Source organism: Pteropus alecto, unplaced genomic scaffold, assembly GCF_000325575.1.
Source record: "Pteropus alecto unplaced genomic scaffold, ASM32557v1 scaffold315, whole genome shotgun sequence".
Classification (NCBI taxonomy): Eukaryota; Metazoa; Chordata; class Mammalia; order Chiroptera; family Pteropodidae; genus Pteropus; species Pteropus alecto.
In genome coordinates, this window is record NW_006436671.1 from 51553 (window position 1) to 67079 (window position 15527).

Genomic DNA, 15527 nt, shown 5'->3' on the forward strand with positions numbered 1-15527 from the left:
AAGAGCATGGGAGAGTCCTATGAGCTGATCTCTACTTGTTTGGCTTAGCTGGATGTTAGTTCTGTAGTGGGATTTTGTCTTCAGCACTTTCTGTACATATTACATGGTAAGATGTGTCATACTATAGGTAATGGAGGGTTAGGTCTAGGCTGGAAGGGAATTGAAATGCCATATGTTCTTGCTAACCACCTTCAACCAAAAAGCCATGTCCTCCAATAAACACAAAAGTGAACAATGCAGTGGCTTAGCTGGATGTTAGTTCTGTAGTGGGATTTTGTCTTCAGCACTTTCTGTACATATTACATGGTAAGATGTGTCATACTATAGGTAATGGAGGGTTAGGTCTAGGCTGGAAGGGAATTGAAATGCCATATGTTCTTGCTAACCACCTTCAACCAAAAAGCCATGTCCTCCAATAAACACAAAAGTGAACAATGCAGAGGACTAACAAAGCCAGACTTTGTTTGCCATCAATGATATCCTTAATAAGTCTCTTCATATAATGTTGGCCTGAACCACTGGTTGAGGTAAGAGGGACTTATAGTTAGACACAGAATAGACCAAAATTGTGGGTAACTGAATGTGTGTGTTTCTGAAGGAGCAGTTCCCAAACTAAGCAGAAGTGACAATCAGTAGCAGAATGTACAGGGATAATTGCTGGCATGGAAGATATGTATGGTTTTAAGACCAAGCCCAGCCATCTATCAAGAATCTATTTGAGCAGATTTCAGAGCAATTAATGGAATGGAGCAGATTTGATTGTTATAATGAATAGAGCAGAATTATTCAGAAAATTATCCTTTAGGTCATATCTTTCCATTTCGGAGGGAATGGGAGTTTTCTCAAGTGTTAGTGGAAGTCATTGTCTTTGAGACTCAACTCCTTAAAACTTAAAGAGCACAAATGCCACTTGGATAGCCCTGGATTTGATTTACTCTTTTCCTTTGCTCTGCTCCAGAATTGAACTCCGGGCCCTGGGCAAGATTGCAGAAGGAGAAGAACTGACAGTGTCCTATATTGATTTTCTTAATGTCAGTGAAGAACGCAAGAAGCAGCTCAAGAAGCAATACTACTTTGACTGCACTTGTGAACACTGCCAAAAAGGGCTGAAGGATGACCTCTTTTTGAGGGTGAAGGATGACCCAAAGGTACATGTGGCCCTAGTATGGGTGTGTTTGTAGCCACCTACTTGAGGAGCCAGGGAGGGGTGTATTCTGCAGCTAATCAATGTACCCCTACCCATTAGTTCCCAGAGGACCAGCCTGTAACCCTTGGGAAGGCTGTATGGGGTGGTGGAAAGACCACTATTAATAGATGCCAGCTAGTATCCTGGCACCACCACTTGCTAGGTGTTTTAGTTTGGAGACATTACTCAGTTTTCTTATCTGTAAAATAGAAATAATGACATCCACTACAAGGGGTTGTTATGAGTATTAAACAAAATGATATATGTAAAGGTGTGGCATATAGAGTAGACACCCAGTAAAATTTAGTTCCTCTCCTTCCTCTTTGCAGTTTAATTAATGCTGAGGATTTCATATATCAAGACCAGATGAGCAAAGAGACTTGTTTGTTATCACAAAGATATTCCTAGTCCCATGGAAATGGACAATGTAGAGATTGGGCAATGTTTAGATTGATGAATATGCTTAACTCTTAAGTAGCTATTACCTAATTAATGGTGAGAACACTGATCAGAGGAAGGCTTACTGAAAGGTATGTCAGGAGCTCAGCTGAGGTGTTGGGGTAGCCAGTTAAAGAAGCAGGGCCTTAAATCACTTCTTGCAATGGTATAAGCAAGAGGTAAACTGGAGCAGGTGCTGACTCCCTGTTCCATTTTCCCCCATGAAAAAGTACACTGGTGGAAGGTCAGGTGGATTAGCACAGATGTGGCTGGTCGTGTCACTGCTGAGAACAAAAGACTCCAGCAGTTTTGTGGTTCTCAAGCTGAGAGGTCTGGTTAGAGAAGGTTAGGGGAGAGGGCATGGGGGAAGGGCTAGGAATGGAAAAGTACTGGGTGCTGAGGCTGAGTAGAAGAAAAGTATCTTCAAGTTCCCCTGTGTCCTCCCCAATAAGGACGCCTCTGTAGAGGCACTTAAAGAAGACTTCAGCTCAAGGCCTCAGATAAAGAGACCTATATAAAGGCACAGGGGCTAAGCGTGCAAGAGCATGACCAGCCAGGGGGATCTGAGTGCTTGACTGCAACCCCCTTCAGAGACTCCCCTGCACTGACTGTGTACTAAGTCTGGTGTGGAGAGGGCAGCTTACCCCCATGAATCCCACCAGGTAAAGAAGCCTTTTGTAATTGCCTATGATCAGGTCTGAAAAATTACACACAGAGTTTTTAAAAAATTTACTGAAGTGACATTTGTTAATAAAATTATATAGGTTTCAAGCGTATGATTCAATAATACATCATCTTTATATTGCATTGTATGTTCACCACCCAAAGTCAAATCTTCCATCACCATATATTTGGCTACTTTTATCTAAGCCCCACTCCCCCATCTCCTTTTTAACCAGGAGTTAGGTTCCTCTGGGGTGACTGACTAAGCACTTCTATATAACTCACAGTCCACCAATGCATTTAAGGTACAAATACACAGATATACTCTTTAGTTAACTTCTGCATCCTGTGTGTGGGCAGAAATTTATCTTGGTTAGAGTAAAACAAAACTGACTCTTTGGTACAGATGGTGGGACCCCTCTTACTTCATTACTCAGTGGCATCAGTGCTAATGTTCAGATAACACTATTCCCCTGCCTGATTCATCTCTCTTTTTCATGCCTTGGCTATTCTGGACTGTTATTTTTTGGGGGGTGGGGGGACTACTTACTTATTTTTATTCTTAATGTATAATATTTTTAACCTTTTGACTAAACAGTTCTACTTTTAAGAATTTACCCTGTAGATAGACTTGAACATATGCACAAAAATATATGTATAAAGAGATAAATTGTAGCATTGTTGGGAACAACAAAATATTGAATAAAACCTAAATAACCACCAACAGGGAAACATTTAAATAAAAGAAATATGCTGTGGTAACTAAAAGTAATGAGACAGACTTTTGTGTACAGGTAAAGAATGAGCTCAATTTTTTATAGGAGAAGCATTAAAGAGTCAAACATTGTTATCTGTGTTAGTTTCCTAGGGATGCCATAACAAAGTACCTCCAGCTGGGTAGCTTAAATGAGAGAAATTTATAGTTTCACAGTTTCGGAGGCTAGAAGTCTGAAATCAAGGTGTCAGCAAAGATGGCTCCTTTTGAGGGCTCTGAAGGAAGGATCTATTCCAAGCCTCTCTCCTTGGCTTGTAGATGGACACTTTCTCCCTGTGTCTCTTCATGTTGTCTTTCCTCTGTGTATATGTCTTTCTCCTCACCTGACATTCTTTCTATAAGGATATCAGTCATATTAGATTAAGGGACAACCTGCTCTAGTATGACCTCACCTTAACTAATTACATCTATAATGACCCTATTTCCAAATATGATCACATTCCAAGGTGCTTGGGATTAGGACTTTAAAATACAAACTTGTAGGGGTGGCGATACAACCCATGAAACTGTGTGTACTACCATTTATGAACATTGAAAAGGACATATACATGCACACATAGAGGTCCATGCACCCACATGTGTATGCAAGCATAGTTAGTCTCTATACAGACAGAAGTAGGAGGACACTGTGACCACCAGATCAATGATGCCTGGCATGGAGAAGATGAGGGTCATCTCTACCAGGCAAGATACAAAGCAGTTGAGACCCAAGGATTAATATGTTCTTTATGGGAACAACCCCATTTCACAGAATCAAAGGTTCTGTATCCCAGGAAATGTGTATTGGCATGTATGTGTGAGGCACAAAGCACAGTACTGTAGAGGCTACAAAAAAGAATAAACTATTGCGTCCACCTTCACTCTGATCTTCCAAAACCTGTGAGATAACATGTATCTTATCTGCAAGGCAGTCGGCCTTCCCTCCTGGTGCCTGGTCCTCAGTATTTGTTTCATCACTTGTTCTATCTATCTATCTATCTATCTATCTATCTATCTATCTATCTATCTATCTATCTATCTATCTATCCATCATCTTCGTTAAGGGGCCAGAACCTCTATTCTTCCTTCCAAAATTAAATGAAACAATCATGTAATCTTTTCTCAAAATATTTCAATATTTACCTGTCAGATCCAACTGATAAGTACGCAAGATGTGGCCATTAGTTCTTGTCCCTTCACTTTAGATATGCTGTTATCAGCTGGTGATGATATGCTCACATCTTCTAATCTGAATTGCAGAGCTGGCATCTCTCTTGATGTGAAAAGTCGATCATTTCTGCTTGAACGTACCTGGAACTAAAGCAAAAGATTTTTATTATTTTTATATCATACTGTGGCTCTCTCCTAAAAAAATTAAATAACTCAAAATAGAAATAACTCAACCAAAAAATGAGCAGAAAAAAATTGAGTATAACTCTTTAAAAGCAACCGTATCATGGTTCAAGATAGTGGAACAGATAAATGTTGTGCTTGCCTCCTCTCTCAACGACATCAAAATTACAGAACAACTTATTGAGAATTGCCTGAAGTCTAGCTGAACAGAAGTCCTACAACTAAGGACATACAGAAAAAGCCACATAAAGACTGGTAGGAAGGGGTAGAGGTGTGGAGTGGGTTGGTCTCACACTCACAGGTAGAGTTAAAAATGGGAGGTATATCTCTGCTGGCTGTGTAGGTCCCCCCTAAGGAGCAAGGGGTCCCATCCTCAACCAGGTTGGGACATCCCCACAACTTCTGGCTGTGAAAACCAGCAGAGATTGTGCTTGAGTGAGATGGAAGGCTACTGGAACCTAGGCATTCCTCTTAAAGGGTTCAATGTACAGATTTATTGACTGATGGATTCACTTGCTCTGAGTTCCAGCATTGGGATAGCAGCTTGAAAGGTGCTAGGGACATATGGGGAGGAACTGATCTGTCTGGCATCAGGGCGAGGGCTAGAGGGGCAGCTTTCTTCCAGAGAGAAGTGCTGGCAGAAGCTATTGTTTCTTTTTTGAGCACTAACCGCCCTCTGCCACCATATCTGAGTCTCCATCAACCTGGCCAACACCATTCACCCAACCCAGTGATTCCCTGAGACCTTACCCCACCCAAATTCAGGATCACCCAAGCTGCTTTATTTCCATACACATGGCCTGTCTTGGCTCATGCTGCAAACTTTCCTAAAATCTCTCAAAAGTTCACAAAATCCGAATGAGTAGCATCTGGCCTTGGGGTGCCCTATACCTCTTGCTGAGCAGCCCCAAGCCTGATATTACTGGCAGCCAGCCTTGGTTCATGACTTGGCTTCTCAAGGCACCTCCAAGCCCAGTGCGGGTGGTGGCCATCTGTGGATTTCTTGATGGCTCATGGCCCAGTGAAGTGCATAGGCTGTGGCTGAACTTGGCCTATGGTGGGACCCCTCTCCAGAGGTTCCAAGCGAGTACACAAGGGATCAGCTTCAGACCAAATTGAAACACCATCTGGGGGCGATCCAAAGACAACATACATAAAGGGCAGACTGGGCATGCACCAGTGCCCTCCAAAGGAAATCCTGGTCTGTAGGATCAGGCCCGGCACAACAGCTCCTCCACTATAGTCACTGGCCAGTCCTCATGACCAATCAGCCCATGGGTCAATCCATCCCCACTGAGATGCAAACAACAACCAAGGCTCAACTATAACAGGAGAGCACACACAACCCATACAAGGGACATACTCGGAGCATCTAGCTCAGGTGGCCATGGAGACTGTCACCAGGCCCTTCAGGACATCTACTACATAAGGCCACTCTACTAAGACAAGAAGAAAGCAGGCAAAATGAGGAGACAAAGAAATATGTCTCAAATGAAAGAACACAACAAAGCTCCAGAAAAAGAACTAAACAAAATGGAGACAAGTGATCTACTAGATGCAGAGTTTAAAACACTGGTTATAAGGAAGAGTAGTAACTAATTATTTTCTCCATTTAGTCAGCTCTATCTTCTAAGCTTGCTATTTCATTCTTCGTCTCTTCTAATGAGTTCTTCATCACTCGAAGTTCTATTCAGTTCTTTTTTAGAGTTTTAGTCTCCTTGGTAAAATATTCCTGTTGTTCATTGATTTTGCTTCTTGATTTTCAAAATCAATGATTGTTCATTGATTTTCTTGCATCTCATTGAGTTTTTTTCAGTAGTGCAATCTTAAATTCTCTGTCATTAAATCACAAATTTCTATATCTTTAAGCTTATTTTCTGGAGATTTTTCATTTTCTTTCTGAGCTGCCTTGGTCACCTTGGTTTTTCATAATGCTTGATGAACTATTTCTCTGTCTAGACATTAATGGGAATGTATTCTGCTTTTTAAAAACTTTATTATATATTGATCTCTTTTTAGCAGGTTGATAATAGGTTTTTCTTTTGATTTTCTGTAGGAGGTTCCCAAGCCTCCTGCACTGCTGAAGCCTCCTGGATCTCTGCTTTGAGATCAAAATTTCCCTTTATTGTCTGGGGAGGTGTGTATTTTCTCTGTGACCAGGTCACCTTGGTCTCAGTGCTCCATTCCCATGGGAGAATGTGAAGAGCAATGGGGGTCTGAGCCTCTGAAAAGGCCCAGAAGTCCCAGTAGAGCCCCAACAGTCATATGCGGTATTCTGCTGCTTCTTTTCTAATCAACCAGAGTAGGCGGTGATGGGGTGGACTGAGGAAGGCCAATGGTGTGTGTGGCTGTTTTCTTTCCAGTAATGCTGACTCTCAAGCTTTAGCTATTTTGCTTCTATATCTCCACCCCTGTCACTGGGACCAGGTGTAGTGTGTGTTTTAGTTCTGGTTGCTGCAGATTTCCTTGAGACTCAATGCCAGCTCTGGGAGGGTACAGGGATGAGGGAGAGGGCATGCTCTGGGATGATGGGGGAAGTGGGCAAGCTCTGTGATTCAGCTTTCTGCCTGGCAATGGCTATTGCTAAGACACAGCTGTCACCCCTCTGCATTTGATCTCTGCCTTGCTCTTTTTCTGGATCACTGGGCTCTGCCATGTGGAATATGCTGATCACTCAGGCAGAACTGTTCAGGGCTTCAAAGAGTTAAAAAAACTGCCACATAATTTCCCCTTCCCTTTCGTCCTGCAGGGAGCTATAGGCTGCATCCCACAGTGCCTGTCTTTGTCTCTCTCTCCATTTCTATCTCCATTTCTTATGCGGAATGCCCACCTTCAGATACTCTGATGTACAGATCTACTTGTGTTCAGGTTGGGTGTTATTCGTTGGATTGTAGGTGTCTCGCTTGTTGTAATTTCAAGGAGAGAGATCAGGCGAGATCTCTCATGCCGTCATGCTTTTGATCATAAAACAATTAACAACTACTTTAAATGTAAATGTAGTAAATGCTCCATTTACTACATCAAAGCATAAGGTCGCTGAATGGATAAGAAAATAAGACCTTTACATATGCTGCTTACAAGAGACCCACCTCAGATGTTAAGATACAATAGACTGAAAGTAAAAGGGTGGAAAAAGATATTTCATGAAAACAGAAATAAACAAACAAAAACCAAACAAAAAACCGGAGTAGCAGTACTTATATACAGACTTTAAAACAAAGCCAATAACAAAAGACAAAGAGAGCTCAGTAATTCCACTTCTGGGTATTGATCCAAAGAAACCCAAAACACTACTTCAAAGAGACATATGAATCCATGTGTTTATTGTGGCTTATTTACAATAGCCAAGATATGGAGGCATCCTAGGTGTTCATCGATGGATGAATGGATAAAGAAGAGGTGGTACATATGTACAATGGAATATTACTCAGCCATCAAAAAAATGAAATCTTGCCATCTGTACAACATGGATGGACCTAGAGGGTATTGTGCTGAGTGGTGTAAGTCAGACAGAGAAAGACAAATGCCATGTGATATCACTTACATGTGGAATCTAAAGAACAGAATAAACAAAGAAACAAAACAGAAACAAATGCATAGATACAGAAAACATTTTGATGGTTGCAAAATAGGAGGGGAATTGGGGGGTGAAAAAGGGGAAGGGATTAAGAAATACAAATTGGTTACAAAACAGTCACGAGGATATAAAATATAGCAAAAGGAATATAGTCAATAATATTGTAATAACTGTAATGGTGTCAGATGGATACTAGATTTATTAGGGTGATCATTTTGGAAATTATATAAATATCTAATCACTATGTTGTACACCTAAAACTGAGATGATTTTGTATGTCAATTGTAATAGACAAATTTATAAATCATTTAAAAGAGAAATGTCAAAAGAAACTGGTGAAATTAATTTCAATAATATATTTCTTAACCAAATTTGTCCAAAATATTATCATTTCATTATATGCTCAATATAATAATGTATTAATGAGAAATGAAAGCAAGTGTATCCTAAGGCATAACAAAAGGCCATTATATAATGTAGTAGAAAGAATACTGGAAAAATAATTAGTTCTGCCTGTGACCCTGAATGTCTGAGCTTGGGCAGTCTCTTCCTTTGGGACTCAGTTTCTTCACCTGTAAAATCGGGAGTTGAATTAATTTACTAACAGCTCATTCAAGCTGGTTTATCTATGATGTTATCACAGTTGCTTTTCTTTCCTTTCTTTATAATTCTTTATCCCAGCTTAATAAGCACCTGTCAGTACAACAGACTCATTCTCAAATTTTCAATTGACATCAAAATTATTCCTGACTCCTTAATGTATGTATATGTAAACCTGGATAAAAATTAAAACTGAATATTAAAAAATGAGAAAATAACCACCAAAATTCATAACATTTTCCTTGATTGCAGCTTTGGACTTTCTTTCTTTAGCCTGCTTAGGTTTTTATTTTTCTCTCTTATCAGTCTTCTCCCATGGTTTTCACAATATGAATGTACCAATTTTTCAAGGTTGGGGAATCAGTATTCCTCTTTCCCCCTCTACTTCTTCTTCTGGCTCCTCCTCCTCTGGCTCCTTTCCCTCTTTTCCTCTCTGTTTTCTATTTTTGGGATACTCTTGAAGAGGGGATTCTCTCAATGGGGCTCATTAAATCCTACTTGCAGATCAGGTTTTCTTGTCTTTACTCTGAAAATAGAACCTGTGGAACTGCCCATTTCCCTTCTCAGAATAGCTTTATCACATATTGCATGTGTTAATTAACAACCTTTTAGCTAGGTTGTTTTGGAAACTTTGGCAGCTGCCTCCTTGAAAAAAAATGATTCACTCCCACAGCTTCAAGTAACACTCTTCTTTGTAACAACAAGTTGAGCAAGACTATTATTAACACCTAACCACTTGGTATTTTCTCAATCTACCTGAAAGATACTGATTGCTGCAGAAGATTTACTGAGAATTTGGAGTTTTAAAAATGATGGAACTTACAGTAGATTAGAGACTAGTGGTCAAAAACTAGGTGTGATGTTATGAGCCACTACTTGGGCAACAAGCTATGGATGAGACTAAAAAAGTAGATTTGAAAGGTTGGTGGTATAATGCTGGACTACCAGTCGCAGAACTCTGCACAACTGAGCAAGACATGGACCTCCCTCATACTATTGTGCTTGATTCAAAGAGTCTTAGGAAAGCAGACATACATCAAAATGACTTGTCTGAAACCATGACATGTTTCAAGTTAACAGAAGGCTAAGCAGCACTCAGTTTAGAAGGTATCCAGAAGCCAGAAATCTCAGCCAAATCAAAGGTCAAGACAAAAGTTAAGTCAGGAGTGAGACCTGTAAGCAGAAGTTAGAGCGTGGATAGATGTATCACTTGTCGGGATCAGGCCATGAGACAAGTACAAGTAGATGTATAGAAGAATTCCCAGGAGGTCCAGATATGGAAGAATATGGAAACAAAGGTAGTCGAAATTATAGGAATAATCAAGAACTTTGCAGAAACCAATGTAGGTGAGGTGGGTAGAAGAATAAATATAATGCTTCCTTTTAAAAAAAATCCTGACCCGGAAGCAAGCTGTCCTAGCTAGGGGCTTTTCGTACTGAAAGATGTTCCAGAATTGGCTCAAGATAGCTGGGAGACTGAGGGAAGATCCTGATCTCCATCTCTAAAGGGTGTGTGTGTGTGTGTGTGTGTGTGTGTGTGTGTGTGTGTGTGTGTGTGTGTTTATGGGAACAAATGCCCACCTTCTCATTACTTTTTGGTAGTTGAATGAAGGTAACCTCACAAAACAATGTAAGTAGCCAGTGTAAATGGAGCCGTTGGGCCCAATTCCTTACAGTGAAAAATTGGACAACTAGAGAATTGGTTAAATAAATTATTCTAGCTTCATACAGTGAAAAACTCTACATTTATTAAAAGTGATGACATATTTTTATAGAAATGAGGGAATATCTATAATCTATTGAGTGAAAAAAAACAGAATATAAAAAGAAATATGGTACCATTACAATTAGAAAAAATAATTAATGTTATTGGCACTCATACACACATTCATCAGGACTGCAATTCAACACTGGTAAGGTCGTATTGAGATACTCACTGTTGATGGTTAGTGTCTGTTCTGATTGGTCAGTGCCTTTCCTGTATCATTGTTAAATATTTTAAATATTAATCCTACATATATGCATTGGAAAATGTTCCTCAAAATGCCATGTCCATCTTTGTGTGCATTCTGGGGATTTCCATCTTTTTCTCAATAATTTTTCATGTTTTAATTTTTTACAGATTCCACACATCTATTTTATAGTCAGACTAAACAAGTTATTTTTGTTTTGTAAAAAAAGCTTTATCAGATTTGTCTAAGCAAAAAACAAACAAACAAACAAACAAAATCAGAAAAGAGCTTCTGATATGGATAAGCATAGCAAGGAAACTTTGCATTGGACTTTGAAAATTTGTCACTTTTTCTTTGAAATTATGGTGCCCTCATGGCCTTCTTACTTATGGTGCCTCCTTATCTCAAATATCATGATCTCATTTTTTTTTTTTTTACAATATCCCTGGATTGCTCAGGCAAACGCAATAAGCCTAATGAGTCCAGATTTCACAGAGACAGCTGACAAATTCTCTCATAATATACTTTTGGTGAATACAAGAAAACATGAACTGATGCTAAGGTACTTGGAAGAGTTTGGATGCCCATAGCCACAAGAGCCGTATTTAGTGAGCTTCAGTGTCAAACTGGGGTACACATTTTTAGTCAATTCTTCAGCCTCTGTTGTTAGCTCTGTGCTGGTCAGTATTTAGATCAATGACAGGCGAAGACAAAAAAGCAAAGGCATATCCATAGAATATGTGGCGACTTGAAGTAAAGAGGAAAAATGGGAAATATTTTGAATAATAGAATAAGAATCCAAAATGCCAGAGAAAATACAACAGGGATCAATGTCAGATTCTGCACTGGGTCAAAAGCCCGGTCATAAGTACAGATTGGAGATGACTGGCTGGCAGCAAGGCTCCGGGGATTGGTCAATAAAAAAACGAGTCAGAAGCATGATGGAAAATCTATGGGGGTCTTGAACAGCATTTATAGAAATGAAACATTCATAATGAGAAAGGCATTAATTTTGTACTACATTGAACATCAAAATGACAACTATTCAAAGAGGTAACTCAATGTCCCTCCTTTTCCTAGCCCTCTCAAGATGTGGTAAAGGAAATGATACAATTCTCTAATGATACGCTGGAGAAAATTGACAAGGCTCGCTCTGAGGGTTTGTACCATGAGGTAAGAATTCAATTTATTGGGGATGGGGCTAGGGAGGAAGGCAGTAAGTTTCTCTAGTAAGGGAGTGAAATGGGGTGGGGTGAAGATGGAAAGGCCACCAAGCAGGTTGTTTTTCTGGACAATGTCCCTTGGTTGAGACGAGGAATCTTCTTGCCCTTAAGCTTTTATTATTTCTTAGGGGTATATTCTCAGTGACTGTTCAAACCACTGAAACGATCTGAGAAGAATACAGGCAGCCTGACAAATGTTCCTGGGAAATTTGTGATATCTCAGGTTGGCATCAGAGATGGAGGAATGGAGATGACAGTGGGTTGCTTGCTTTTCCATAATTAAATTCGTATCCTGGCTACAATTTCTATTCTCTGCTAATGAAGCATTCACTCCTGGCCCTTGAGGCACCAGGAGTTCTCAACTGTCTGTACACTAGACCATTGAAAAATTCTACTGCTCAGATCCAGACACAGGACAATTTCACCAGAATCTCTTGGGGCAGGACCCAGACATTAGGATTTTTAAAGCTTACAAATGATTTCACTGTGCATCCAAAATTGGGACCCACCGTCAAACACTTGCAGGACACTTGCATTGAATTCACCTTGGCAGCTTTTTGGAAATTTGTTTCCTGTGTCTCACCCCCTAAAATGTGATTTATCTGATGTGCAACAGAACACAGGGACAATGAATCTGCATTTTTACCCAAGCTCTTGAAAGAACTGGGTTTGGATGCCACTATGGCATAGCAGTGTGGGAGATTAATTTCTGTTAATTTATACCTGTGTTTTCCTTATCTTTGTTTTCATTCTTTACTCATTCATTGCTCATTTTTGAGCCCTTATTGGAGTGACTGATACAAGACATGCTTTCTGCCTCGCAGGAATTGTCAGGTGGGGGAGACAGTTAATGACAGTTAATGTTATTAACGACATGGAAAATCTATCTCAGAAGCATGAGATAGGAGCTGAAACAAGCAGGAGAGCTCTGCTCATTCCATTCCTCCATCTTTTCTCCTCTTCATTTCTTATTTTCTCCATTCAAAATTGCCCAGGTGTAGGGCTGGACACTCCCTCATGGGTTTAAAAGAATTGTCTTTAAAACGAATTGATTGTCAGCCCATATTTTACCACACTCCCACTCAGTTGCTTCATGGGCCTCTGGGAGAGTCTCAGAGCAAAATTAGTTTTCACTTATTTAAAATGGAAAGAATTGTGTGGCATTTCTCTCATGAGAGTGTCAAGGGAAGAAGAAGAGAACAACAAACAACTAAAATATAAGGACCATTTGACTTTGTAGAGTGCAAACTAAGCCTATGTCTATGCATGAATCAGTTGGAAAAGCCTGACTCCCAGCTGATCAGGGTCAGGCCCATCTCATTTCTCACCAGGACTAATGTGGTATCCTCCCCCAGATATTAGGTTTCAATTGGTCTGAGGATAGAGCCCCGACGGAGGTGTTCTTAAAAAGGTCTCCAGGTGATTCCAGAGCAAAGCCAGGGTAGAGAATCATGGGAATGTTGGTTAAGACAAAGCTCAATTGCTTGGTTTGCTCAACTGCCTACTATCTGTGTGACTTTGGCAAAGCACTTACCCTTTCTATTCTTCAGTTTCTTATCTGGTAAAATGGGAATATTGGTAGAACTTATCTCATTTCATTGTTGTGAGAGTAATATATATGTATATATGTAAAATGATATAAAGATAGCTATATATCTTTCATAACTCCCTGCTACCAATTGACTTATTTATGAAAACTCATTTTGCAGTGTCAGTTGTATCTCTTCTGTTATCCTTTCTCTGTTATCCTTACATTTTAGCCAAATAATACCATTTTGCTATTCAAATCACAAATGGTGCTTTTCCATCTGGCAGCAATTTCCTCAACCTTCAAAGAATGAGTATTCTTTGAAGATGTCATCGTGACGCTCCCAATATGTGAATTAAACATGTGCTGTGGTACATTGGTACTAGACAGGACCTGTGTTTCTTCTAGGTTGTGAAATTATGCCGAGAGTGCCTGGAGAAGCAGGAGTCAGTGTTTGCTGACACTAATCTCTACATGCTGCGGATGCTGAGCATTGTTTCAGAGGTCCTCTCCTACCTCCAGGCATTTGAGGAGGCCTCTTACTACGCCAGGAGGATGGTGGATGGCTATATGTAGGTGATGATCCCAGATCTCAGATAGTCACCTGGAAATGTGTCTATTCCAGGCATGAAAATAGATGACCCCACAGCAGGCATCAGTAATCAGTCCCCCTTACAATGGAGCCTTTTTACCATGGTACTCTGAGTAGTAATGACCAAATAATCAGAGTTGGTACCTGAGATGAAACCTATTTGTAATCTCTGGTCTTTCCTAAATTCTTCAGGTCATCTAGCATTTGGTGGCATCTTCTGCTTTTGTTTTCCTTAAGGCTAAGTCCAGCTTGATTTTAAGTGCTTGCAGAAGTTTTCCCTGCTAAGAATCACCATAGGCAATTCTGTGAGCTTTCTTTTATTAAAAAAACAGGTGTCAGTCTACAGCCCTGCTACCCTGAACAAGCTCAATCATGTCTAATCTCAGAAGCTAAGCAGGGTTGGGCCTGGTTAGTATGTGGATGGGAGACCACCTAGAAAGACCAGGTGCTATAGTCGTAAAAAATTTAAAAAAATAAGGGATTGTAAGCTGACAAGGTCCTTGCAATCTGTGAAGTCAACCAAGGGTCGCCTTGCCTTAAAAAAAAAAAAGTCAGCTATTTTTGCTTATAAATTATAAAATATAACACCCTTGTCTTCCCTCTGTACACATTGGCATGTGAATTTGTATTTCTAGTCAAATGAATAAGTTGGCACAAGATGGTTCATTTTGGGGGGAGAATGTTAATCATAAATAAAATGTGGGAAAACTATATAACATGCTAAAAGGAAGCTCTGTTAGGAAGGTGCCAAGGAGGTGAAAATACAATTTTGTCTCAAAAAGGATATTCAAGTTATTTTTTTCCCTTTGAATCTTACTGCTTTCCAGGGAGAAGGCTGGGGTGCTCCTGAGAGTTGTCAAATACTGTGCAGATATAAGAATATGTGTTATGATTATTTTGTATGCCCCTATAGGAAGCTCTACCACCCCAATAATGCCCAACTGGGCATGGCTGTGATGAGGGCTGGGCTGACCAACTGGCATGCTGGTAACATTGAAGTGGGGCACGGGATGATCTGCAAAGCCTATGCCATTCTCCTGGTCACACATGGACCCTCCCACCCAATCACTAAGGACTTAGAGGCAAGTAGCATCTCGGGATTAGGCCTCCTTGCTTGCTCTGAGCTCTCTGAGAATGAGAGCTGAATTCTGGATTCTGCTTTTGGAAAGTCCATAAATTGCCTGCTAGACCTGAAGAAAACTCAGAAATGCTTGAGCCCACTCCCCTTGTTTTACATATGAGAAAACTGAGATTCAGGGAAGGAGAATAATCTGTCCATAGTCATATAGCTAATGGATGGCAAAGCTTAGACTTGAATCCTGAGATATTCTAAGCTTGGACTGAGAAAACCTAAACAATGGTGAGTGTGTGTGTGTGTGTGTGTGTGTGTGTGTGTGCATGCGCACGCATATATGTGCAATTATGTACATTAGAAAATGCGCTACATAGAGTAGACTTAGGGATAATGGGCTCTGAAATCAGACTGCCAGGATTGAGTTCTAGCTTCACCACTTTCCAGCTATATGACTGAAAATATTGCATATGTGAGCCTCAGTCTCCTGATGAGTTAATGTTTGGAAAGCACTTAGAACAGTGCTGGTTTCCTTTGTGCTTTAAAGGGCTGGTTTATTTGAGAATGACAAAGTTCAAAGAGCTGTCTT

At 40.2% G+C, this 15527-nt stretch overlaps 1 protein-coding gene across 2 annotated transcripts in view; it reads left to right on the top strand.

The window, feature by feature from the left end:
* Positions 1–15527, top strand: part of SMYD1 (SET and MYND domain containing 1) — a 60119-nt gene that overhangs the window by 43129 nt on the left and 1463 nt on the right. For both annotated transcript variants that reach the window (XM_006913496.1, XM_015590627.1), the window contains 4 exons: positions 959–1148; positions 11604–11696; positions 13683–13846; positions 14780–14948. In XM_006913496.1, coding sequence (XP_006913558.1) covers positions 959–1148; positions 11604–11696; positions 13683–13846; positions 14780–14948 — 616 coding nt within the window. The remainder of the gene's footprint in view (positions 1–958; positions 1149–11603; positions 11697–13682; positions 13847–14779; positions 14949–15527) is intronic.